This window comes from Drosophila miranda, chromosome XL (genome assembly GCF_003369915.1).
Source record: "Drosophila miranda strain MSH22 chromosome XL, D.miranda_PacBio2.1, whole genome shotgun sequence".
Lineage (NCBI taxonomy): Eukaryota > Metazoa > Arthropoda > Insecta > Diptera > Drosophilidae > Drosophila > Drosophila miranda.
The window spans coordinates 22,557,066-22,580,620 of record NC_046673.1 but is presented as its reverse complement, the minus strand read 5'-3'; the positions used below and the strand labels follow the sequence as shown (position 1 = coordinate 22,580,620).

The 23,555-nt window shown below is 57.4% G+C and overlaps 1 protein-coding gene and 1 long non-coding RNA gene across 9 annotated transcripts; one reads left to right on the top strand and one right to left on the bottom strand.

Moving 5' to 3' along the window:
* The first annotated feature begins 756 nt into the window (after positions 1-756).
* LOC108156105 (E3 ubiquitin-protein ligase HUWE1) lies at positions 757-23,471 on the top strand. 5 transcript variants are annotated; one of them, XM_017287411.2, is made up of 16 exons: positions 757-875; positions 3,986-4,603; positions 4,717-4,956; positions 5,066-5,287; positions 5,356-5,627; positions 5,756-6,252; positions 6,315-15,449; positions 15,527-15,921; positions 16,005-17,168; positions 17,240-17,378; positions 17,816-20,953; positions 21,016-21,204; positions 21,284-21,605; positions 21,679-21,844; positions 21,947-22,137; positions 22,709-23,471. In XM_017287411.2, the coding sequence occupies exons 2-16, from the start codon at positions 4,322-4,324 to the stop codon at positions 22,809-22,811; spliced, it is 16,455 nt and encodes a 5,484-aa protein (XP_017142900.2). In that variant the 5' UTR covers positions 757-875; positions 3,986-4,321; the 3' UTR covers positions 22,812-23,471. The 5 variants fall into 5 exon arrangements, with proteins under 5 accessions (XP_017142900.2, XP_017142927.2, XP_017142909.2 ...); XM_017287438.2 differs by having other exon boundaries at positions 5,753-6,207; XM_017287420.2 differs by having other exon boundaries at positions 5,753-6,252; positions 15,530-15,921.
* On the bottom strand, positions 2,411-3,623 carry LOC108156142. Of its 4 annotated transcripts, none has more exons than XR_004472000.1 (3): positions 3,135-3,623; positions 2,644-2,921; positions 2,411-2,573 (listed from the first exon to the last, which is right to left on the bottom strand). It is a non-coding gene; the product is annotated as an uncharacterized LOC108156142 (long non-coding RNA). The 4 variants fall into 4 exon arrangements; XR_001775090.2 differs by having other exon boundaries at positions 2,415-2,573; positions 2,644-2,860; positions 2,922-3,608; XR_004471999.1 differs by lacking the exon at positions 3,135-3,623 and adding an exon at positions 2,922-2,937 and having other exon boundaries at positions 2,416-2,573; positions 2,644-2,809.
* Positions 23,472-23,555: the final 84 nt, after the last annotated feature.

Sequence of the window (23,555 nt, the reverse complement as noted above, 5' to 3'; positions counted from 1 at the left end):
GCAGCAGTCGAATGAAGTTGTATTTTATTAATTCATATGGAGATAATATTCATGTCGATTCAATTTCTTTACTGCATGTGTGAATTCATCCAATATTGGTGGATTTTCCGTTCAGCATCAGGAAGAGGAGATGCGCCAATCCAATCCCACAATGCCAGTCTGCTGCCAGCGAGATATATATGTATGACGAAAAGTATATCTTGTCTTCGAACCACTGTAGGACAGATAGGGGTAATCAAACATATCACACCACACAGGCATTCAGGTCAACAACAAAAACAAAGAAGAGAATTATATTATATTCTTAAAGAGCACACGACAGGGAACGAGGCAGGCATTTTATTGGAGGAGGACGAAACTGGCATGCATGCCCATCTAGTTTATACAATTTCAGATCTTTACGAATCTACACCGAAAAAACCATCGTTAATCGCGTTTGTGATTCGGAATAGTGTAATTTAAAAAATAATACGTCGATAAGTTCCATTTATCGCACAGAAATACCGATACTATTTTGAAAGCTACGCTGTGCATCGATAAGCAGAATCAAAAGTCGTGAATTTATGTCCTTAAGACATGAAACAATACAAATTAGTGGCCATTTGCTCACAAAACAATTCAGAAAAGTTGATGAGAAGCGTGCCATTGATGATAAGTTCCACAATAATTATTTCACCAGTACAAAATATATTATCATCCAACAATATATATCGATATATTGATATGCCAATTTATATCATCCCTATCTTGCATTTATTTGCATTTTGCTGGTTGTTGAAATTTCAAGAAAATCGAGATTGTTAAATATACCAAATTATAGCGTTTTACAGAGAAAATAAAATAGTATAGTAGTAATGCTGCAGTTTAATATTAATGTAAGTATTGCATCAGAGTTCTTTTTTCAAGGAAACCATCCACACACGCACATCTACTCTAATTGTTTTCTGCGTTCTGACTGTGGAAATTTCATTTTTTTCACGGTAGTTTTTTCCACTTTGGACTTCTTTTTTTTGCATTTCATGCATTGCTATTGCGCGTGTGTCTGGCCTGGCTGTGAAAAGAACTTTATATTATTAAAGAAAAAAGGCTGAGGTTCGAAAAAAAAGCATAGTGAAAAAAATGCATTGCATCGGGTGAGACAGGGAGCGGAGCTGGTTGTTTTTGTTGCTGGGGCGAAAAAACAGACTTCTTCAACACTCGCACGCATACACATGCATTTTGGGTCGGTAGAAATCTTAGGAAATGCCGCACGGAAAAATAATGCCCAAGTGTTTCTAGAAATCGGGGTGCTCCGCAAGACACACACACACGACTGCACCTAGACATACATGTACATGCACGCAAAAGTGTAAATTTCATAGTAAAAAAAGATGAAAAGAAAACTGTTTCTGGCTGCATAAGGCTCCCTTTCCAAGTCGAGCCCCCTCCTCCGCCCTTCCCACCGTTTGTTTTGCGTCGCAGGCCAACCTTGACTTACGCACAGGCCACCGTCGCGACTCCTTTCCCCGCTCCGTACCGCACCGCTCCACTCCACCCTTTTCATCAGTCTTCTCCACTCTTTGACGCATCGCTCGGCGCCGCGTCTCGGTGTACGGTTGGCGCTCATTTGACATTTCGCTCAAACATGTTGCGTTTGAGCCTGTATAGACGTGTGCCTGTCCGGTCTGTGGCTAGGTGTGTGTGTGAGTCTGTCTGTCAGAAATGATACAATTACAAATGCATTTTACTCTATATCTATATCCTAACGCATCGGGAAGTTCTTGTTAATGCGCGCGCGCTCTTTTTCCGATTTACCTTACGCGTTATTTCATCGTGTGTTGTGTTCCGTGTGCTGTTTTGCGGCTGTTGCCAGTTGGAAATGTATTGTGCGTCCAATTGGCATTTGTGTGTGTGTGTGTGTGCGTTGGTATAAGTGTGGAGGGGATGCAGCATTTCTGCTAACGTAGTGGTAGTGTACCTTTCCGTTTTGTTCCGTTCACAGCTGACAAGTGCAGTTACTTATTCGGCTGTCCCTCTGGTACCAGGCAACTAGTTCCGCACTGGTGCCGCACTAGCTACCATTCTCACCTCCCTGGTTCCAGATCGATTACCCGCAATGTGTTTCAGCGGAGAATTTAACACATGCATGTCCTAGGGCGGAACCACCCCTGGTTCCCGCTCGATTACCCTTCGATTACCCGAACTAGTTACCAGTAGAAAGCCAGCAACTAGTTCCCCACTCGACTACCCTTCGATTACCTGTAGCTAGGAGGTAGTTCCGAACTAGTTACCAGTAGAAAGCCAGCAACTAGTTCCCCACTCGACTACCCTTCGATTACCTGTAGCTAGCTCTGACCTAGTTACCAGTAACTAGTTCCGAACTGACCATTGGTAGTAGTCAATCTGGCAGTCTGGAATAATACAAAAATAAAAACACAATGTCTTTCATTATAACGAATAATTTTTAATTTTATGATGCTTAGCCTACTCCTGGTTTTTGGCAAGACACTTCTTCTTAAAAACCCATTTCTTCATCCTTTGCATTGCCTTCCGCACAGTGTTTTCGGGGGGCTCATCGCCAGGCGGAATACATTCTGTAATTAATATTTGTTTTAATTTATATGAAAATTATTTAAATCTCTAGAAGTGTAAATGGTATTTTACCTAGCAAAGCTGCAAAAAATTCTTTGTGGGTCCTAAGGGCCTTCTTCCCTTGGACCCCATCGACGTTATAGGCTAGAACAATTTCCTCACTCAAAATAAAGTTTAAGCCGCTCAAAACGCCAGCTGGCTGGAGAATCGATTTCATTGCTGTTATCTGTTATCTTTCCTGCACAACGCTTACTTTGCAATGTTAGCTTCCCTTTCACTCTTACGGAGTCTACGCAAATGCCTTTTGCTCATCATTTTATTTGAAATATATAATATATATTTGCACGTACCTGTTTATATTAATTTGATTTATTTATTAATTCTTTTCCACTTTTTTAATAAATGTTTACACAAAAGACTCTTCCAGCGATTAGATGTTCTACAGAAGTGAACAAAATCAACGCATAAAGCAAACGAGGAAAACAAATGCATTTTGTTTGTGTAAATTCTTGTCTCTTTCATTCCACGAGCGCAACTACAGTAAAATATCACGATTAACTTACCATTTCGGTGCTTATTGCATGTCGTGGCACGGTAAAAACTAGCTGAGTGGGCACTGTAACTCCACGGAATTGCGGTTATTTGCCGCCTTCAAAAACAAACCGAAGGCGGCTTCGTTTTTCGGTTCTTTTTCGACTGGTCCGCGTTCGCTTCCCGCGTAACTAGTTGCAGAACTAGTACATTGTAGTCGACGAAGACCTGGTCCGCGTTCGCTTCCCGCGTAACTAGTTGCGTAGCTAGTTGCGCGGTAAACAGCGCAGAACTAGTTCGAGAGGGGTCAATTGATCTCTTTGGTTCTACAGGGTACTTATTCGGCTGTGTTCTGTGCTGTGCGTGCGCGTGTGCAAGTGTGTTTGTTCCTTCACAGCGTTTTCCCCATAATTCCGGGAGCTCGTTCTCAACCATTTTTCATTTATTTTGATAGATATATATTCCGGCGATGTTCAGCCAACATTTTCATTTCGATTCGCAGTCTCGTCCCTTCTCGTTTGCACAGCTGCCAAGTGCAGTTACTCTTTTTCTGCTGCGTAGGTAGTGCGCTAGTGTTAGTGTGTGCTGAACGCAGTTTCCTTTGGAGAAAAAAGGAAACAAGAAAAACAAAAAACTTATTTTTTCGCCGTTTGCATTTTCTTTTCCACTCAAATTCCAATCATATATGTATATCGGTGATATTTCTTGTTTTTTTTTTGTGTGTTCGTCCCATCCACATTTCATTTCATGTGTGCTGTTCGTGACAGTTTTAGTTTCTGTTGTTGTTTTTGTTTTTGGCTCAATAATCCTTTTAAAAATCTCGGAAAATAACTAATGCTAAATGTTTTTTTATTCGTGTTTTTCTTTTGGTAAAATCTTGCAGTTTATTAAACACGCTGACGATAACTTTTGAGGCAAAATTCAATGCTTAATCAGTAGAGAGACACGGAGAGAAAACCCGACCGACCGACCGAACCAGGAGACGGAGAGTAGGTGGAGCGTACAGCCACCATCCACCCGACGCCCACCAATAGAGGCACCGCCACAAACACCAACAACCACACACAAAGCGATATAGAGAGACAGAGAGAGAGCAGCAGGAGCAACAACCAGCAGGAGGGAGCGAAAGCTTCCGGAGCGGCGAGGCGCGAGGCGAAAGGCGATTCCCGCCCGAGCCCGAGCCCGAGCCGGAGCCGGAGCCCGGGCCATCGCCATCGCCATGAAGGTGGACACGGTAAAGCTGAAGAAGGGCTCTTCGGAGCTGACTTCCGAGTGCCGCGAACTGATCGATGAGCTGACAAAGCGACGGACACGCGCGGAGTTGCTCGAGTTTCTCGACAAAATCCACGTGTGGATCTACGGCAAGTGCGAGCTCTATCACTGGATCGAGATACTCGATCGTTTCGACAAGATTCTGGATGAGGCAGCCCGACATGTGAATTCCAATGAATTTGTCCTCCAATGCGACACACAATTCCACTCAACGGTAGGTCCACCCACGGTAGGTCCCGCTCTCCCACTCCCCCATTCCCCCATTCCCCCATACCACCCCTCTTCATCAAAAACCAACAGACAGATGGAACGATTCTAACCGAAATACCTTATATCCCGCAGGACGTTACACTGCTGCTGCATGTGCTCAACTTTACGACACTCCTGATCGAGCACTCGTTCTCGCGGCATCTGTACAACTCGATCGAGCATCTGACGCAGCTGCTCTCCTCACAGAACATGGACATTGTCCTGGCGGTCCTCAATCTGCTGTACATGTTCTCGAAGCGCAGCAATTTTATACCGCGCCTGCCCTTCGAAAAGAAGGAATTGCTGATTGTTAAACTGTTCAACATAGCAGAGGTAACAACCACTCCCATGCCCCCACTCCGCTCCACTCCACTCCACTCCACTCCACACCACACCACTCACCCTCTCACCATTCTACTCTCTGTTTCTGTTGTTGCCGCAGCGGTGGGGCGACCCAAACTATGGCCTCTCGCTCAAGGACTGCTGCATTGGCGAGCCAAAGCTGGAGTTTCTCTATCAGCTGTGCATCGACTATGTGGACGAGCACGGCCATGCCGCCCAGCTGGAAATCCCTGACATGATGGACCTATGCCACACGGCATCGGCACCGGAGGTGATCAAAACGATTGCCGGACAGATCTCAAAGCCCAGCGAGGCAATAAAGGTGCAGTGACTGCAGTGACTTTCCCCCTTCCTCCTTTCCATTTGACACTCGTTTGATACTCGTTCCAGATGCGCATTGCTCATCGCGTGCGTCTCATTTCTGGATTCAACAACTACAAGCTGCGCCTGCAGTTTGTCCAGGCCCGCCTGCAGGCCGTCTCCATTCTGATCTACTCGAACGCCCTGCAGGACAACACGGACAAGGTGCTGTACCCGGGCTTCGGCGAAGAGCTCTGCGAGCTGATCGACAAGGAGGACGTGATCCTGGTGGAGATACGGGCCGCCGTCTTGCGCACCCTCACATCGATGCTGCACTTTGATCGCAATCCGAATGTGCCCAGGTGCGATGCCCCCTCCCCTGCCCCTGCCCCTGCCTTTGCCCTTGCCCTAACCCCCACCCCCCGCAATTCCATAATTTGTTGATTTTTTTCTTTTTGGCCATTCTCCTCTCGTGGTTTCTTTGCAGCAGGGCCGGATCGCGGCTAATGAAGATTGTCCTTTACACAGGCGCCGAGCGTCAGGGCGGCACACTGCCGCTCCTGGTGCGCGACTGCATTAACAATCTGACGACACACGGGCTCACGGAGCGCTACCCCCTGATCCTGGCCACGTCGCTGTTCTCGCTGCTGTACCATCTGGCCAGCTACGAGATGGGCGGCTCCGCCCTCGTGAAGAGCGGCATGATGCAGTCCCTGCTGTGCGTCATCAGCTGGCCAGGCGTGGACCTCGAGCACATAACCTTCGTGACGCGGGCCGTGCGGGTGATTGATTTGATCACGAACATCGACATTGCCCGCTTCCACCAGAACAACGGACTGAACGTGTTCATCGATCGCCTCGAGAAGGAGATCAAGAGCTGCTGCAAGGCTCTGGCGGACATCGGCATCACCCTGAAGGAGTCCACGCTCAGGGACGAGGAGGGTAAGCTGGACATGTCGCTGGACCTAGTGGATGCGGACATCGAAGGTGTGGCTCTGCTCTCTCCGGAAAAGGCGAAACCCTTTTAACACTCTTTGCTTTGCTTTCAGAGGGCAGTGGCTCCTCCCCGCATCGCGACGCTTCCGATGATCGCCTGGGAGTCAGCACTATCGACGAGGATCAGGAGGGGGACGAGGGGGAGGATCAGGATCTGGACCTGGAGGCGGCCGGACCCAGTGGTTCCAGCAACATGGCCGTCGTCGGCGGCAGCGATGAGGGCGCCGAGGGCAGCGGAGCCGCAGGCAGCAGCAGTGATCGTGCCGATCCTGCCGACGCAGGCCTCGCCGTGGTCGTGTATCCGGCCAACAGCTACTACGCCCGTCCTCTGGCCGAACGGAAGGCCGAACTGTCGCAGGCCCAGCTGCCGCCGAGCAGCGTCCAGCCGAAGAAGCCGTCGTGCGTGACGCAGCGCGCGGCGCTGCTCAAGTCGATGCTGAATTTCCTCAAGAAGAGCATCCAGGACCATGCGCACTTCAGCAACATGCGCAACATCATGGAGACGTCGCTCACGCAGTCGCTGCGGCACATCATCGCGAACGCCGAGTACTACGGGCCCTCGCTGTTCCTCCTGGCCACCGACGTGGTCACCGTGTACGTGTTCAACGAGCCCTCGCTGCTCTCCTCCCTCCAGGATCTGGGCATCACCAGCGTCATGCTGAAGGCCCTCCTCCAGAAGGACGTCCCAGCGACGCGGGAGGTTCTCGGCTCCCTGCCCAACGTCTTCTCCGCGCTGTGCCTGAACGAGCGCGGCCTGTTCGAGTTCCTCTCGTACGATCCGTTCGACAAGGTGCTCAAGGTGCTGCTCTCCCCGGACTATCTGGTGGCGATGCGCAGGCGCCGCTCCTCCGATCCGCTAGGCGACACGGCCACCAATCTGGGCAACGCCATGGACGATCTCATCAAACACCATCCGTATCTGAGGGCCGATGCCACCGAAGCGATTGTCCGGCTGCTCAACGAGCTGGTGCGCCTTGGCTCCGATCCCTCGTTCATCTGCTGGCGGGCCAACAAGGAGAGCAGCGGCTCCGCTTCCGGCAGCGGCTCCCATGGCGCCCATGGCGCCCACGGTGTCCTGCCCTCGGTCGCCGGAGGCGCCCCCATGGTGATGGTGGCGGGGGCAGGCGGAGGCACCGTATCCGTGCTGCAGAGTGCGGCCAATGACAACAACAACGACAGCAGCGGCGACGACGACGACGACGATGACGAGATGAGCTCTGCCTCGCAGCAACAGCAACACCAGCAGCCGCCACAGGGAGCAGGAGTCGTGGTCGGAGGAGTCGGCGTCGGCGTCGGAGTCGCCGCAGTAGTGGCCTCTACATCACGTGGCAGCAGTGCCGCCCCACAGACACCAGGCGGATCCACAGGAACAGGAACAGGAACTGGCGGAACGGCAGGAGGATGCCCCACCGTGGCCAGCACTTCTTCGGCTACGTCTTCGTCCGCGGCTCTGGTCCGCGCCTCTGTGACGCCGCCCGAGCGCGAGGCCATACCCCTGATCGACTACATCCTGAACGTGATGAAATTCATCGAAGCGATCTTCAGCAACAGCCCGAACGGCGACCACTGCCGCGAGTTTGTCCTGCACGGCGGCCTCAAGCCCATCCTGCAGCTGCTGTCGCTGCCCAATCTGCCCGTGGACTCGCCCGTCTCCACCACGTCGCAGGCGGTGGCGAACGTCTGCAAGGCGATCCTCAGCCAGGCGCAGGAGACGAAGGTGCTGGACGTGGCCCTCAAGCAGCTGGCGGACATTGTGGGCAAGCTGAAGCCCCTCATCAAGCACTTCACCTTTCCGGGCGGGAGCGTGCTGCTCGCGGAGCTCGTGTGCTGCCAGCGGCTGGAGGACGGCTTCGCCAATGCCGAGTACACGCCGATCCTGCACAACATGAGCTTCGTCCATGGGTACGTGGTGATGCTGGTGCACCTGTGCCGCAACGCCTCCACCGACATGCGGGCCATTCTCCTCAAGCGCTGGGGCGTCAACCGCGAGACCGGAGTCCAGCTGCTCCAGCAGCTCGTCCAGCTCTACATTTCGCTGGTGTGGGAGAGCACCATTCTGCTGAATCTGTGCTCGGACGAGCCCACCCAGCATCCGGATCTCATCTGGGACGAGATTGCCGCCCAGATGTCGGCGGCCGCCGGCACCGCCGATCCCCTCACGGAGGCGGAGCTCTCCCGCAAGCTGGAGCGCGCCGCCGAGTTTCGCACAAAGTACACGCCCGAGGAGCAGTTCCGGTACATCAAGAGCCTGCTGGCGGCCAGCTCCCGGCTGGGCCGAGCCCTCGCCGAGCTGCTTGGGACGCTCGTGAAGCTGTCGGTGGGCTCGCCGCAGACGCGCCAGCGGCGGATCAACGATCTGATCAGCAACATAAACAAAGTTCCTACCCCGGAGGCGCGCGAGATAGCGCGGATACTGAGCTCCATTCTGGTGAACGGCTTCAGCCACGAGAGCATCCTGCCGAAGCCGGTGCCCAAGCTGAAGCTGACGTTCCTCATCTGCTCGGTGGGCTTCACCGGGCCGATGCTGTTCGACGACAAGCGGAGCGCCTTCCACCTGATGATCTCGCAGTTCTGCGCCGAGAACGGCCTCAAGGCCTTCTTCGAGATGTTCTACTGGGCGCTGTCGCTCGACGCCGAGTCGACGAAGTTCGAGTTCAAGCAGTGGGCCTCCATGGAGGACCTGATGCAGTCGCACGAGGACGACAAGCGCGACTGTCCGGAGGGGACCGGTGAGTTCCTCGACGCCTGGCTGCAGCTGCTCGAGAAGATGGTCAATCCGCGGGCGATGCTCGACTCGCCCTACACGATGAGTCCGCGCCTCAACTACATGCCCGACACGGTGCCCTTCGAGCCCGTCTTCTATCTGATCCACATCCACCAGCTGGCGATGCAGGCCCTGCGCCGGATCTGGGCCCGGCGGCCCATCGCCAACTACGGGGCCAGCATGTTCGAGACGATGATCCTCATCGTCAAGCACCTGGTCAAGTCGCACGCGACCCTGCTGGAGCGCTACCACACGCGCCTGAAGGAGATCAAGTTCGAGAACCTCTACATCCGCAGCACCGACGACGGCCTCAACGTCGAGCACATCAAGACGCTGACGGACATGGGCTTCACCCACTACCACGTGGTGGATGCCCTGCGCAACAACGGCTCCCTGGAGGAGGCCACCGACTATCTGCTCAACAATCCGGAGGCCAGTGCGCATGCCACCACGAGTGCTGCTGCTGCCGGTGCTGGTGCTGGGGCCGGTATTAATAACCCCACAGCACCGACAGCGCCCACCCCGCCGCCCTCTGCCATGGAGATCGGCATGGACGGACCGGGCATGGAGGGGGGCGAGTCCTCGGGCGGGGGTTCCGGCTCGACCATCAGCCTGGGCCCCACCCCGACGCCCACGTTCAGCCAGTACAAGTCGGGCGGCAATCCCTCGAGCTACGACTACAAGCATCTGAAGCTGATGCCGCCGATGATCTTCGACCGTTTCTGCGACGAGGCCATCTCGCGCGCCTTCGAGTTCATGGAGGCCATACCGGACGTCGTGAACAGCGCCTCGGACCTCATCGCGGTGCTGTACAGGCGCCACAACCACCTGAACAAGCAGGTCTTCGTCACGAACTTCGTGCGCAACATCATCCAGTGGGTGGACTTTACGCTGCAGCTGTTCGAGAACCCGCGGCTGCCGGGCGCCACCGCCCGCGGCACGCGTCTCGAGGAGTGCCTCACGGGCATGACGGCCACCCGGCTGTTCGTGCGCCTCAAGACGTCGACGCTGCTGCTGGACGAGAACTTCAGCGACATGCACAGGCCCCTCGTGGAGGCGATCAACGCCCAGGACGCGATGGTGTCGCTGGTCAAGCTGCTCGACTGCATGTCCCAGTGGATGATGGAGCAGTCGGAGAAGCCGCAGGCGGAGCGCATCACAGTGCCCCGCTGGGTGCAGAACCTCGTCGACCTGATCGACGCCATCGACAGCATCAGCCACATTCTGCAGCGCAAGTCGAACATGCGGGCGGTGTGCAGCGACGTGTGGCGCTGGTACGACGCCTCCACGGGCAAGTGGAACGCCTACTCGGACGCGAACAACGACCTTATCCGCAACGCCTACAACTCCGGCGAGCGCTGGCTGCACATCAACATCGGGCGGCAGCGGTGCACCGTCTCCTTCAACTGCATGACGCAGGTGAGCGAGGCCTCCGGCAGCCATCGGCCGGTCTTCCCGGCCCTCAAGCTGAGCGAGGCCATCTCCAATCTGAACAACCCGGTGGCCGTCACCAAGGTGGAGCATCTGCTGAACCGCGTCATGCGCACAGCGCCCGACGGCCAGGGCACCACCCACACGGACGAACTGATTTCGCTGCGGCATCTGATGACCTTCGGCGAGGGCCAAAACACGACCCCCACGATGGTCCAGCCACCAGGCACAGCCACAGCCACAACGGCAGGGGCAGGGGCAGGGGCAGGAGCAGGGCCAGCGGCATGGGCAGCGGCAGCAGGCACCAGCGACGAGACCTCCAATGAAAGTGGAGCCATATCTTCGATGGGGGGCGGGGGGGCCAGGGCACGTACCCGCTCGCCGCCCGCCTCCGCACCGATGACGACACGCAGCAAGTCCCGGCAGAAGAGCGCCGCCGCTGCGGCGGCCGCCAAGGCCAAGACATCGACGACGTCAGCCACGACATCGTCGGCGGCCTCCACGGCCACACCCTCGATACCCAAGCGCACGCAGAGGATCCTGCTGAGCGAGGAGAACGTCGGACTGAGCAAATTCGACTGCGCCCGGATCATTGGGAGCATTGTGTCGCTCCTGCAGCCCCCGAACCTGCTGCAGCACGAGACGAAGCTCTCGCTGCTGCGCCTCTGCGCGCGTCTGACGCGCAACTACGAGAACGCCCAGACATTCATACGCTGCGGGGGCGTCAAGATGCTCCTGCAGCTGCAGCAGTCGTGCAGCTTCATGGGATTCCCGACGTACGCGATCATCATCCTGCGGCACGTGCTGGAGGCACCGCCAGTGCTGCAGGAGGCCATGGAGCGGGTCCTGGGGATGCGTGCCGCCGGCATAGTGCCCGTGGGACAGCGCGATCTGATCTTCGTGCTCACCCAGGTGTCGACGGCGGTGTCGCGCAACCCGCAGATCTTCGTGGCCGCCGCCAAGGAGATGCTGCGCGGCGAGTACCTCATGAACTCGAACAGCTCGAGCGGCAATGCCCTGGCGGACGAGGCCCGCGTGATGGTCAAGTCGAAGTTCGGCCAGCAGCCGACAGCCGCCGCCGGGGGACCCAATACGCAGACACCGGCCCCGGCCCCGCCCGCCAAGGAGGAGATGTGGGAGGACCCGATGGTCCAGTCGGCCGTGTCCGTGCTCAAGGAGCTGCTGCTGGCCCTGGTCCAGCCGTGCTGCCACTACACCAAAGCCATTCCCACGAGCGATCATCCCAAGGCGGCGGCAGAGCCCCCGCCTCAAACGGAGGAAGGGCTTCCCGGCGCCCAGCCACAATTTGGGGCCATGGAAGAGGACGAGCCCACACATGAGCAGCAGCAGGCCCAGCCACAGCCACAGCCACAGGCATCGACCAGCGGCAGCAAGAAAGGAGGTGCAGGTCCTGGATCGGCGCCTGCTCCTGCTGCCGCTCCCGCCGCTGGTGGCCCTCCTTCGGGGGATGGCAAGTACGAGCCCTGCTGCTGCACCTGGCACGTGCCCACCGCCGTGCACACCCACTCGAAGCCGACAATCTCCCGTGCGACGCTCCTCAAGCTGCTGGCAGACGCCACACGGGCCTACCAGTCGCTGCTGCCCAGAGTGCTGCTCGGGCACGTGTACACCTCGGCAGACAGTCCGCTGATCCAGGAGCCCCAGATGACGTTCATGGCCGTGCTGCTGGACCGCTTTCTGCCCATCACGAAGCGCCACCACGTCCCGGAGGTGAGCACCATGGCCCGTGTGCTCATCTGCTCGCTCGCCGACTGCTACCAGGTGCCTGGAGTGCAGGTGCAGGTCGTAGAGGAGCTGCACGCGGCGGTGGCGCGAGCGCTGGCCCAGCCGGACTCCTCGGAGAAGCATACGCGCCTGCAGGTGCTGATGAGCCTCTTCCCGAACCTCATCGAGGCTCCGATGCTGTTCGACAAGGTGCACATGCACCGCAACAACATGTACCGCGTCCTGCTGCGGCAGGGCGTCATGACGTACCTCACCAAGATCGCCCAGTACAAGGATCTGTCGAACCACAACACCCTCTGCACCCTGGCCTCCATCCTGCGGCCCATGGAGATGCTGCTGCGGTTCAACGTCTCCACCACGACCCTCGGCTCGAAGCGGATACTATTCGGAGGCGCCAGCACGGGCGGAGCGGGCGGCACGGGCGCCGGAAACAACTCCGCGGGCTCGGGCATTGGCGGCTCCTCTGTGTCCACCCTGGGCGGCGGAGGAGGCAACAGCGGCAGCAACACCTACGGCACCATCATCAACCGACGCCTGTATCCGCGCATGGCCACACGCGCCACCGCCGGAGCGGCTGTCGAGCGCTCGAACGGGATGGGCGGCGAGCACGTCCTGCGGGACATAATCCGCAACGTGCTGTCGGACAGGCGTCACGCCTTTGAATTCATCTTCAACTCGGACGAAATGGCCGTCGACCCAGAGGATGCGGCCCCCCCAACAGCAGGCGGAGCCGGAGGAGGAGGCGGCGGCGGAGGCGGAGCAGGCTCAGGCGCAGGAACTGGGGCAGGAGGCCTTGGAATGGGTCTGGGAATGGGCCTCGGACTGGGATCAAGCAGTAGCATCACCAGTGCGGCCGCCGGCTCCGTCATCGATGTTGTGGGAGAACGCAACAGCAGCAGCAGCGTGGGAGGCGGCATCGGAGGCATCGGAGGAGAAGCCAACGATGGACCATCTGGCTCTGCAGGTGCCACTGGAGGCCCCGTCCGGCCCGTGCTAAACTTTGACCAGCTCTGGGACGACTTTCTGCAGAGCGAGGGCCTGCGTCTGGCCTCGCGAGCAGGCGGGGCCGGAGGCAGCGGCAGCGGCAGCGGCAGCTCCTCGCAGCAGCAGCACCCGCAGAACGGAGCAGCCTCGAGCGGGACGAGTGGCGGAGGAGCATCTGGCTCTGGCGCCGGCTCTGGCAGCTCCATCAACGTAGATCCCCGTCTGCGCGGCTCCCAGCCGGACAGGCTCCTCCTGGCCCCAGGCGATGGATCCAATGCAAACAGCGGCGGCCACGGCAACGGCAACAGCGGCTCGGCCAACGACAACGGCCTGGGCGGCGGCAACAGTGACGGCGCCTCCACCTCCTCCGATACGGGAGCCCGCGAGAACCGCCGCGAGATGACCTCGCTGCTGGGAGACGCCAGCAGCTCGGACTCCGACTCGGACGGCTCCTCGGAGAACGATGAGCGCAACGACGAGGAGGACGACGACGAGGACGATGCACCCGACGAGGAGGCGGACGAGCACAGCGAGACGGACGTCGACGAGGAGCGGCCCCGCCAGTTCATCGAGGTATTCGACCACATCTACGAGCCGGAGTCCTCGGAGACGGCCTCCAACGATGCCGACGTCGACGCCGACGACGACGACGACGACGACGAGGACGTCGATGACGACGACGACGACGAAGACGACGCCGATGACGAGGACCATCGTGCCGCCATCGACGATCCCGAGCTGGAGAACCAGATCGACATAGCCCTGGCCCTGAGCAACTCGAACAATCGACCCAGGCGCAGTGCCGCCATCACGGCCTCCGGCGAGCCAGTGGCCGATGACCCGATACCCGACGATGACGACGACGACGAGGATGTCGATGACGACGACGACGACGACTCGGCCGTCAATGAGGCCGCCAGTCGGGCCGAGGCCTTCCTGTTCGAGCGCCTCGTCGTCGACAATCCCCTGCTGATGCCCACGCCCCCGACCAGCTTCCGTGTGCGGATGAACAGCTCCATTGTCCAGCCCCTGGACATTGATGTGAACGGTGGCGGTGGCGGCGGGAATGCGAATACCAGTGCGAGTGGCAGTGGTGCCAGCGGTTCCAGTGGTGCCGCCGCAGGAGGAGGGGCAGCCGGCTCTGGCGGAGGTGCGGCTGGTGCCAGCAGCAGCAGCGGCGGCGACGGCGGAGGAGGAGGCGGCGGAGAACGCCCTGTGGCTGCCGCCCTGCGTCCCTCTTCGCGTTCCTGGATCGCCCCGGACTATACTTTCATTAGCGCCGCAGGCGGAATACCCACCCCCGGGGGTAGCGGAAGCAGCAATGCCCCCGCCAATGGCAACAGCGAGGCAGGCGGTGCCGGAGGTAGCGGAGGCGGAGGAGCTTCAGGATTCCACACACCCAGCGGAGGAGCCTCAGGAGCGGGAGTAGGAGCAACCGCTTCCTCGAACAGCCAGAACATGAGCAATCTCCTGGACGAACAGGTGGCCGGCGGCGGATCTGGCGCAGCGGCCAGCGGCGGCGGCGGAGGGGGCTCCGGCTCTGGCTCCTCGGCCCTGTGCAACAACGGAGTGCGCCGTCGCCTGATGTACGTGGACCAGCAGTACTGCGTGTGCATGCCCTCGCACCAGAACCCCACGGAGGAGACCCAGATCGAGATATTCACCCAGGACGCGCTCCACTGGTGGCTGGAGGAGGCCAAGGCCCTGGACATGGAGAGCCAGACGGACGCGTGCCTGTACGCGGCGCATTTCCTGCTGCCGTATCTGATCCGGCAGCTGAAGGCGGCCCACTACCAACGGAAGCAGGAGGAGGCCGCGCGCCAGTCGGCCATGGCGGCCGCAGCAGCAGCCACCACGGCCACCACCATACCGACGCCAACGGCCACGACGCCGACCACCACCGGGTCGTCGGTGACATCGACCTTCACGAGTGCCACAGCCACAGTGACATCGTCGCCGGGAGCGGCAGGAGGCGCCACAGCCACGATCAGCTCCAGCTCGAGCAGCAACAATCGTCGCAGCTCCATACCCGTACTGATCCCCATGCTGATACCCTCTTCGCTGGCGCCAGCGCCGGCGGCATCACAGGCCCAGCCATTGGCCACCAGAGGAGCGAACCCCAACGATGAATCCACGACCACAACAACGACGACTGCAACGACAGTGGCCACAGCGACAGCCACAGCCTCAGCCACAGCCACAACGACAGCCGCAGCCGCAGCGACAGCGACAGCAGCGACCACTTTGGCAGCGAGCAGCGGCAGTGAGTATTCCCCCCAGAGGATGGATGTTCCCTGGTGTCTAATCGATCCAATTCCCAATTCCCCTCCCCCCGAACAGCAGCTTCTGCGTCAGCCGAAGGCCTGGCCATGCCGCCGTATGCCACATCGGCGCGTTCGCGCCCGCTGCGTGCAGCGATACGCAACGCCACACTGCGCCGGAACGAGCCACGGCCGTCCTTCAATATATTCGCAGAGATTGACCTGACCAACGATCCGGACAATGACAATGATGCTATTTTAGATCCATTAGGAACAGCGGGAACAGAATCACGTCTGCTACTATTTCCTCCACAAGAGGAGGCACCACCGCAGGCACAGGCAGAGACGCAGGCAGATGCCTTGGCTGTGGCCACAAGACACCCGCCAGTGCCGCATTTGCCATCGGCCAGCGGCAGGCCGCCGCGTCTCCATGCTCGCGTACAGGATTTTAATGTATTCAATGAATTTGGACAGGTACAGATGCAGATGCAGATCCGCCTCCTGCTGGAGATCCTCTCTAACGATCGGGTGTCTCTCTCTCTCTTTTGTCGTTGCAGAATGCCCCGCGCATCCTTAACGGACGCACCCATCGGCTGATGTACGGCCAACATCAGCGGCTGCATCATCATGCGGGACGTGGGCCGGCCCCGCCACCGCCGCCACCATTGGCCCCGTCGCCGGCCTCAGTGCTCGATTTCTATCCGCCAGCAGCGCTCCTGGCGCCGTCATCCTCTGGCGACCAGGACCAGGCCCCCACCCAGGACAATGTGCAGGAGGAGGAAGTGAATGTCAGCCTGTTGCAGCCCGGTGTACTGGATGTGCCCGAGCCAGAGGCGGCACAGCGCCAGCAGGAGGAGCAGCAGTCCCTGGGCAGCGGCAGCAGCAGCAGCAGCCGACCAGATCCACCGCCACCACCGCCGCCCACTGATAGCACAACGCCGCCCATCCAGGTGGCCATCATCGATGAGCCGCTATGGGGAGCGGCCACACTCACCCGTCCCCCGCGGCCGACCACAGCACATCCGCAGCAGCAGCAGCAGCAGCAGCAGCAGCAGCAGCAGCAGCAGCAGCAGCAGCAGCAGCAGCAGCAGCAGCAGCAGCAGCAGCAGCAGCAGCAGCAGCAGCAGCAATCCACCAGGACGTCGGCCTCCCCTGGAGGTCGGAATGGGACACTCTTTTTGGGATCGTCTCCCACCAATGCCGCGGGAGGGGCCTCCTCCTCTGCCGCTACAGCGACAGCGACACCGACACCGACAGCTGCTCCCAGCACAGATGAAGGAGGATCTAGTGGTGGTGCGTCTGCCACTGCCACTGCACCTGCCACTGCCACTGCGAGTGGCTCTGGAACTGCAAGCCGAACCGTCACAGACATGAGCCCCGAGGTGCGTGCCGCTCTGGGGGATCTAGAGGTGCCAGAGGGCGTGGACCCCTCCTTTTTGGCGGCGCTGCCCAGCGAGATGCGCGAGGAGGTGATCCAGGAGCATCTGCGCATGCAGCGCATCCGCCAGCGGGCCCAGCAGAACGCCATCCAGATCGCCCACGACTCGCTCGTGGAGGTGAACCCCGAGTTCCTGGCCGCCCTACCGCTGAGCATCCAGTCGGAGGTGCTCATGCAGCAGCGCATCGAACAGCAGCGCCAGGCGGCACAGACGGCCAACCCCGAGGATCCCGTCGACACGGCAGCCTTTTTCCAAAATTTACCCGAGAATCTGCGTCAAGTGGTGAGTGGTCGTCAGAAACGCAAGGATCCCCCGTCTCTATCCTGTCTCTCTCTCTCTCTCTCTTTTATTAGATACTCTCGGACATGGAGGAGTCGCAGATTGCCAGCCTGCCGCCAGAGCTGGCCGCCGAGGCCCAGTTCCTGCGTCGCGACTGGGAGACACGCAACGGGCCGCGCCTGGGGGATGCCCATCCCCCCAGCAGTGCGCTGTGTAAGTCCGAAAACGAATATTTGGGATATTTCCATCTGTAGAGATCCGAGATCCGAGATCCATCCGAGTGCAGTCTCTCCACTGGCGTCCGTTCCGTCTCCCTTTGTCCGTCAAATAACTGTCGAGGATGCTGTCCATCGGCCTCTGTAATGGATGTTGCCTGCCATCCTGCCTAGAAGTGCTCTGCCTCTGTCCGATGATCCGTGATCCCATTGGATCTATAGAGGGATCTTTTGTACCATTCCATTGTATGTTTAGGCTTTGAATCAAGTGAGAGACTTTGGTGGGGCCAGAGGCGGATAGTTGTACGTGTAGGAGGATGGGGGATGGGGGATCTGCTAAAGAGTCGATTCTTCTATCGGTCTTTGATCCCTGCTTCTATTCTGTTCTCTGCTCCATCCATTTCTGATCCAATCTCTATGTTGATCCGCCCACAGCCCGTTATCAGAACTCGCTGCAGACCCTGGAGGAGGCGCGCTGGCACAGCTCCATTTGGTACGATGCCAGCGGCAATGCCCTGCCGCAGCACCACCAGCACACGACGATTGTGCACCACCATGCCCACAGCCACGCCCTGAACGTGGGCAAGCCGCTGGCCCTGCTCATGATGGAGGACGAGAACATCCTGCTCGATCCGGACTCCCTGGCCACGCTGCTGCTGTTCCTGTTCGTCGAGGACCAGAAGTCGAACAGCTTGCGGCTGCATCGCGTCATCCGGAACCTGTGCCACCACGAGCCGACCCGCGACTGGATCATCAATGCCCTGATCAACATTGTCCAGAAAACGAACGAGGAGAGCGCCAACTTCGGGGCGGGCCAGGGCCAGGGACAGGGCAGCAAGCCCGACTGGCTGAAGCTGCGCGTTGACGCCGCCTTTGGGTACAAGAGCAACATATTCCTGATCAATCACCTCCACGACGAGGCCGGCGGCAGTGCCAGTGCCAGCGGCAGCGGCAGCGCCAAGAGCATCAGCATTAATCCGCAGGCGGCCCAACTGATTGTCCGCAACTGTTTGGACCTGCTGTTCGTCCTGGCCAAGCACTATCCGTCCAGCTTTGTGCCCTACCATCGCGAGACCAAGGCCCGTCGCATGCTTAGCGCCGTCTTTGGCCTGCCGCCCCCCATCCCGGGAGCACCGCGCGTCGAAGAACAGCCGCAGGCGCAGCAGCAGAACCCACCCGCCGGCGGTACCCTGGACTTTCGTTCCCGCTTCTATCGCTACCAGGTGGCCAATCGGATGCGTGCCATGATCGAGGATCATCATCCCCGAATGCTGGCCCCACCCACACCGCCCCCAGTCCAGCCCATAGCCACAGTCCAGGCCACAGCCACGCCCACAGCTCCAGCTCCGGCTCCAGCCACGCCGCTGGACGATGAGGCTCCCTCGACATCGAAGGCAGCTGCCGCCAAGGCGGCAAAGGCAGCCACGACCACAGCAGCCACTGCAACGGATGTGGGAAGCGGTACAGGAACAGGAACTGGAAGTGGCTACCAGACCAATTCGTACAACTTCTGGGATGTGGTGCTGAACATCGATCGACAGACGGAGGAGCGCATGAAGCACGTGGCCGAGTTCCCGATCGTTTCGCAGCCCTCCTGGGAGTGGGTGGCCAAGACAGGGGACTTCCTGTCGTTCAGCGACTCGCCGTTCGGGCAGCTGCTGGCCATGCTGCCGTACAAGGTGATCTGTCGGTCGCCCCACCTGACGGACATGCTCGTGAAGCTGCTGGCCTCGCTCAGCACAGAGCTGCCCAAGGAGGAGGAGCCCGGGCCTGGGGCCGAGCCCCAGATGCCCAGGCTGATACCCATCAACCAAGCGGTGCTCAATCAGCAGGCCCAGCAGAACCAGGAGATGACCCTGGCAGCGGCCGCCCTGACGGGCGCCAATGCCACCGGCGACACCGGTTACACCACCACGCACGCCAGTCGTCCCCTGCCGGAGCTCAAGAAGATGCCGCCGCCGCCGCTCACCCTCCAGATGTCGGTCAAGCCGAAGCGCAAGATCTACGCGAAGAACTTCTCGCAGCTGCAGCTCGTGATCGAGGTGCTGACGCACCAGTGCGGCACCACCGAGGGCCTGGACAACGTGGCCAAGCTGATTGTCAATCTCACGCAGTGCTCGCAGGCATCGAATGCCATTTTCATACAGTACTTGACCGCCGCCATTCTCGGCCTCGCCGAGGAGGTGCGCCAGGCCATCCAGACGCTGCTCCAGGAGATACGGGCGTACAACATCAATGCGGGATTGCCCAGCACCTCGCAACAGGCAACGGCAGCGGCATCCGCGGCAGCGGCAGCGGCGGCAGCAGCAGCAGCAGCAGCAGCAGCAGCAGCGGCGACGGGACCATCCACTTCGGCTGGACTGTTTCCCAATCTGGCCGTGAACGAGGGAATCATGCAGGATCGCTTCACCGCAGAGCACGTGATCATTTCGGCACCGAAGAACGCCAAGCCGACGTGCGAGCTGCAGCTGCCGTCGATGAAGAAACTGATGTCGAACTCCTCCTCGCAGCCGTTCTTCCTGCGGACCCTCAAGATCTTCATGCAGGTGCGGGACATGTACGAGAACCAGACGGTGGCCTCCGACGACGAGGAGGACTTCATCGACATCCTGGGCGATGGCGGTGCCACCAGCGGCAGCAGCTCGGATGCCTCGCGTTTCCGGGCCCGCATGGAGACGAATCAGCAGCCCTCGGACGTGGGGGCCATCGACGCGGATGGCGACGGCGATGGCGACGACGAGGATGACGATGAGGAGGCCATGCCCCTGGGGGGCGGCTCGTCCAGCAGTTGCGGCGCCGGCGGTGGCGGGGCTGGTGGCAGCGGTACAACGGACAGCGGCAGCAAGCCAGGCAAGCCGACGCTCAGCCAGATCCTGTGCCTCGATGTCCTGTGGCACACGTTGAGCGAGTGCCTGGTGGCACTGGAGGAGTCCAAGGACGAGTTTGCCGTCCTCGTGCTGCAGCCCACGGTGGAGGCCTTTTTCCTGATCCACGCCTCCCATCGCATACCCAAGAAGGGGGCACGCGGCGGCCGCGCAGCCTCAGCCGGCCGCACAGTGGGCGGCAGTGTGTCCTCGTCCTCGGTGCAGGACATTAGTCCCCTGATGGACGAGGGCAGCGGCAGCACAGCCTTCGGCTCGGACGATGCACAGGATTCCAGCAACACGTCCATCGGCAACACTGCCAATCTCAGTCCCAATGCCGGAGCCGCGTCCGCGAGCTGCGGCTCCACAGCCGGTCTGAGTGCCCACGAGGCACAGCTGAAGCAGGATCGCCACAAGTTCCTTCAGTTCGCTGAGAAGCATCGAACTGTGCTCAACCAGATCCTGCGCCAGTCCCTCACCCACCTGTCGGACGGCCCCTTCGCCGTCCTCGTGGACCACACGCGCATCCTGGACTTCGACGTGAAGCGCAAGTACTTCCAAACGGAGCTGGAGCGCCTCGACGAGGGCATACGCCGCGAAGAGCACACCGTTAGTGTTCGACGCGTGACCGTCTTCGAGGACTCGTTCCGTGTCCTGTACCGTCTGGGCCCCGAAGAGTGGAAGAATCGTTTCTACATCGTGTTTGAAGGTAAGATAATCGCATTCTCTGCGTAGAGGACTCCCCCTCTAACGATTCTCCTCCGACTACAGATGAAGAGGGTCAGGACGCTGGCGGCCTGCTACGTGAATGGTATGTGATCATATCGCGGGAGATCTTCAATCCGATGTACGCTCTGTTCTGCGTGTCGCCGGGCGATCGCGTCACCTACATGATAAATCCCTCCAGCCATGCCAATCCCAATCATTTGAGCTACTTCAAGTTTGTCGGACGCGTGATTGGTAAGCCCCAGAGCCGCAGAGCCCGAACGCACCAAGGAGGACTCTCCTTTATAATTTGTTATATTTTGTGTGTCTATAGCCAAGGCCGTCCACGACAACAAGCTGCTGGAATGCTACTTTACGCGCTCCTTCTACAAGCATATCCTGGGCAAGCAAGTGAAGCACACGGACATGGAATCGCAGGACTACGAGTTCTACAAGGGCCTCGACTATCTCATGAAGAACGACATCTCCAATCTGGGCTACGAGGTGACCTTCTCCACCGAAGTGCAGGAGTTCGGCGTCACCCAGATCCGTGATCTCAAGCCGAACGGACGCGACATCCCAGTTACCGAGGACAACAAGTTCGAGTATGTGCAGCTGGTGTGCCAATTGAAGATGAGCGGCTCCATTCGTCAGCAGTAAGTACATCCCCCCAGAGAGAGAGAGAGAGAATCCATCCATAATGAAAATTTGTCTTCCCTTTGTCTACAGATTGGATGCATTCCTCGAGGGCTTCTACGATATAATTCCAAAGCATTTAATCTCGATTTTCAACGAACAGGAACTGGAACTTCTCATATCCGGCCTGCCAGATATTGATATAGAAGATCTGAAGGCCAACACCGAATACCACAAGTACACGTCGAAGTCGGCACAGGTAAGAGTCCTACGAGGAGCTGTTCCCATTCCTCCAATTCTCTTGCATCTCTTTCTAAACCATATACTTGTTTCCATCTCTCTCTCTCTCTCTCTCTATCAGATCCAATGGTTCTGGCGTGCGCTGCGCAGCTTCGACCAAGCGGATAGGGCCAAATTCTTGCAGTTTGTCACCGGCACCTCAAAGGTCCCGCTGCAGGGCTTCGGCTCGCTGGAGGGCATGAACGGCATACAAAAGTTCCAAATCCATCGCGACGATCGCTCCACAGATCGCCTGCCATGTGCCCACACTTGGTGAGTGAATATCCCATGCAGAGATCCAAGCAGGCAAAACGAATGCCCAAGAAGACGGGCAAGGGGAGGAGCTATATGGGTTGTTAAGATACTAAGCAATAGTTTACCATTCTGTTCTGTTGGTAGGAGAAGGAAATACGGGCATGAAAGGCAATGCCATTTCAAATCATCGTCAAGTGATTCATTTCTTTGGGGGCTTATGCAGCAGTCTAATAGTGCCACCTGTAGAGTCATTTGAATATATGTTAGGCTAGATAATTGGGTTAAATACTTGCAGATATTTATTGGTTGGTTGTCTAATGTTTAGGGAGCAATAATGTTGTTTCAATTAAGTATTTAGATGTCATGGTACGCATGCACGTATTCGTTTTGTTTATTTTGAGTGCCCTTCAGGGGTATCCGTCCATCCATCTGCTGTGCCCTGATCTGATAAAAGATTACTACCTCCAAGGGGGGCGACGCCTTTTGCCTTTGCATTGCTTTCATTATCCCAATCAATCTTGCGACTTCTTTTACTAACCAATGGAACCATACATCTTTTTCTCCCCCTCTGATCCGACGCGATCATTAGCTTTAACCAACTGGATCTGCCGATGTACAAGTCCTACGATAAACTGCGCAGCTGTCTGCTGAAGGCCATTCATGAGTGTTCCGAAGGCTTTGGCTTCGCCTAAGCGAATGCGAGCCCACGCCCACGCCCACGCAGCACTCGATGATTCCTAGACGACGACGACGGCAACAGTGTAGCGCTTCGCGAACACCCACGAAAACGAAATTTGAATTAATTTAAGCCCGACACACACACATATATATTCGTGAAGAGAGTACAGAACAGCCACTGCAGATGTGAGAGAGCGAGCGAGACCGAAGGCGCAAGCGTAAGGCAGCAGGAAAAAAGAAAAATTCAAAATTCAAAAAAAAAAAAACAGCAGCAGCAGCGGCAAACAGCAAATGCATAAACATACAATACATAAAGTTAAATAGTATATATAAAAAATGTTGAATTAATTATTAATTTTCGCGCCTATATATATACAATATATATTTTCTTAAATTTTCAAAAAGGAAAACGAAAGTCGGCGAAAAATCTTGGAAGTTTAGAGAGAAAGTATAGATTCCCAAAACGAAAACAAAAACCACACGAAAGAAAGAAGAAAATTACACACAGATCACAACAGAAGATAAGAAGAAACGAAGGAATAAATCTAAATTTAGTGTGCGTAGATCATTTAAAATATGTTTTTTCGTTTTTCTGTCGATTCAAACATTTCCTTTCCCATTAAACAAGCAAGATAACAATAAAAAATACAAATAAAACAAAATACAAAACAATATTTATAATTATCTTTTGTTTATTTTGATTTATTTTAATAGAGAGGAGAAGATATAAAAAAACCCTAGTATATATACAATAGTCT